The sequence below is a fragment of the Eimeria mitis genome, genomic scaffold (assembly GCF_000499745.2).
Source record: "Eimeria mitis Houghton genomic scaffold, Emh_scaff7074, whole genome shotgun sequence".
NCBI classification, from domain to species: Eukaryota; Apicomplexa; class Conoidasida; order Eucoccidiorida; family Eimeriidae; genus Eimeria; species Eimeria mitis.
Genome location: NW_013575145.1, coordinates 1 through 2155, shown reverse-complemented (window position 1 = coordinate 2155; position 2155 = coordinate 1). Strand labels below are relative to the sequence as shown.

Sequence of the window (2155 nt, the reverse complement as noted above, 5' to 3'; positions counted from 1 at the left end):
CAGCAGCAACAGCAGCAGCAGCAACAGCAGCAGCAGCAACAGCAGCAGCAGCAGAAAAAGATGTTATAGTCAGAGACACTCAGACAGAGACTGCAGCAGCAGCAGCAGCAACAGCAGCAGCAACACCAGCAGCAGCAGCATGAATAACTGCAGCAGCAGCATCAACAACACCACAAACAACAGCAACACAAACATCAACAGCAACAGCAGCAACACCACCACCATCACCGCCACCACCACAGCACCACCACCAGCAGCACCACCACAGCAGCACCACCACCAGCAGCAGCAGCACCACCACCACCACCACCACCCACACCACCACCACCCACAACACCACCACCAGCACGAACAGCAGCAGCAGCAGCAGCAGCAGGAGCAGCAGCAGCAGCAGCAGCAGCAAAAGTTTACAATAGCAAGAAGAGAGAACTTCAGCTCCTTCTGCTTCGAAGCCCGCGTGGTGTCTCCCTGTCTCCTCTTTTGTTATTTTTCCGTTCTCATAAACCCAGCAGCTAAAGGGCCGCAGCAGCAGCTGTCTAGACACCTTAAGAAAACGCTGCAGCAGCTTTGCTTCCTCCGTTTTATCTCCTGCTGCTGCTGCTCCTGCTGCTGCTGCTGCTCCTGCTGCTGCTGCTGATGGTCCTTCTGCTGCTGCTGTTGCTCCTGCTCCTGCTGCTGCTGCTGTTGCTGCTGTTGTTGTTGATGATGTTGCTGCTGAGGGTAAGGTGTTAGTACTAGTTGCGGTTTGTCTTGCTGCTGCAGCAGTTGCTGCTGTTGCTGCTGCTGCTGCTGCTGCTATCTTGCTCTGCAGCAAAGGCCCCTCCAGCAGCGGCAGCTTCGTTCGCGCTAGCAGCAGCATTAAGCTCGCTATAGACTCAACGATTGCTGCTGCTCTGAATGGAGACACCAACAAGCTGCTGCTGCTGCTGCTGCTGCTGCTGCTGCTGCTGCTGCTGCCGCTGCTGCTGCTGCTGCTGCTGCTGCTGCTGCTGCTGCTGGTGGTGGTGGTGCTGCTGCTGCTGCTGCTGCTGGTGGTGGGGGCGATGGGGCCTGCAGCAGCAGGAATGTGTTCATAGGGTGTAACTACAGACCACATGGGGACTCTCTTTGCTCTATCATCAGTCTGCTGCGCTGCTGCTGCTTTGGCTAGCAGCCTAGACAGAGTAAAGGCTCTACATAGACGAGCTCTTGTCTTGCTGCTGCTCTCTTCTATTCCTGCTGCTTCTCCTGCTGTTCGTGCTCCTGCTGCTGCTCCTGCTGCTCCTCCTGCTGCTGCTCCTGCTGCTGCTGCTGCTGCTGCTGCAGCAGCAGGAGACTCCTCCTCCTCCGTCAGGGGACCCAAGAAATCCGCAGGCAGAGCAAGCAGCTCATCGAGGCCTCCATGTGTAGTTGCTGCTGTTGCTGTTGCTGCTGCTGCTGCTGCTGCTGCTGTTGCTGCTGTTTCCTCTTGTGTACTTTCTTGCTGCGCAAAGACAGCAGCAGCAGCTGCGACTTCATCTCCATGCAGCGGTGTTGCTGCTGCTGCTGCTGCTGCTGCTCCTGCTGCAGCAGCAGCAGCAGCACCCCCAGCAGCAGCAGCAGCAGGACCAGCAGCAGCAGCAGCAAGGGGAGGAGGAGAGATAAGAAAAGGCAGCAGCAAGAAGCGTAGAGCAGCAAGAGCATAAGCAGCAAACTGCTGCGCTGCTGCTAGCTCCTGCTGCGAGGGTACGTGCCAGTATATATCTTCGTCTCCTTTCTTTATCCAGAAGGGGGCCCCCCATCTAAATATAAATATTTGTCTCCTTTTTATATTTTTCCACTCTGAGCTGCCTATACACCTGACGTGAGAGAGCTCATAAGGATACACTGAAACCCAGGTCTCTATACATCTACGCAGCAGCTTTACTCCTAGTTTATATATTTTTTTCTGTTGCTGCTGCAGCAGCGCATGCACCAAAGACAACAGCTGCTGCTTATATGCTGCTGCTGCAGCACCACAGCCACGAACACAGCCGCAAAGTAAACGTAAAAACCAATCAACAAAAAAAGGAGACACCGAGGGTTTCAACTGTCTCCTTTCAAAGGAGACACCATATACACACACCATCTCCTCCTGCTGCTGCTGCTGCTGCTGCTGCTGCTGCTGCTGCTGCTGCTGCTGCTGCTGCTGCTGCTG

General features: G+C 55.1%; 1 protein-coding gene across 1 annotated transcript; it reads right to left on the bottom strand.

The window, feature by feature from the left end:
- Positions 1-79: 79 nt before the first annotated feature.
- EMH_0090260 (uncharacterized protein) lies at positions 80-2086 on the bottom strand (the record flags this gene model as incomplete). The annotated part of the gene is made up of 2 exons (XM_013501545.1): positions 80-1462; positions 2084-2086. The coding sequence occupies 2 exons, from the start codon at positions 2084-2086 to the stop codon at positions 80-82; spliced, it is 1386 nt and encodes a 461-aa protein (XP_013356999.1).
- Between the last annotated feature and the right edge of the window lie 69 nt (positions 2087-2155).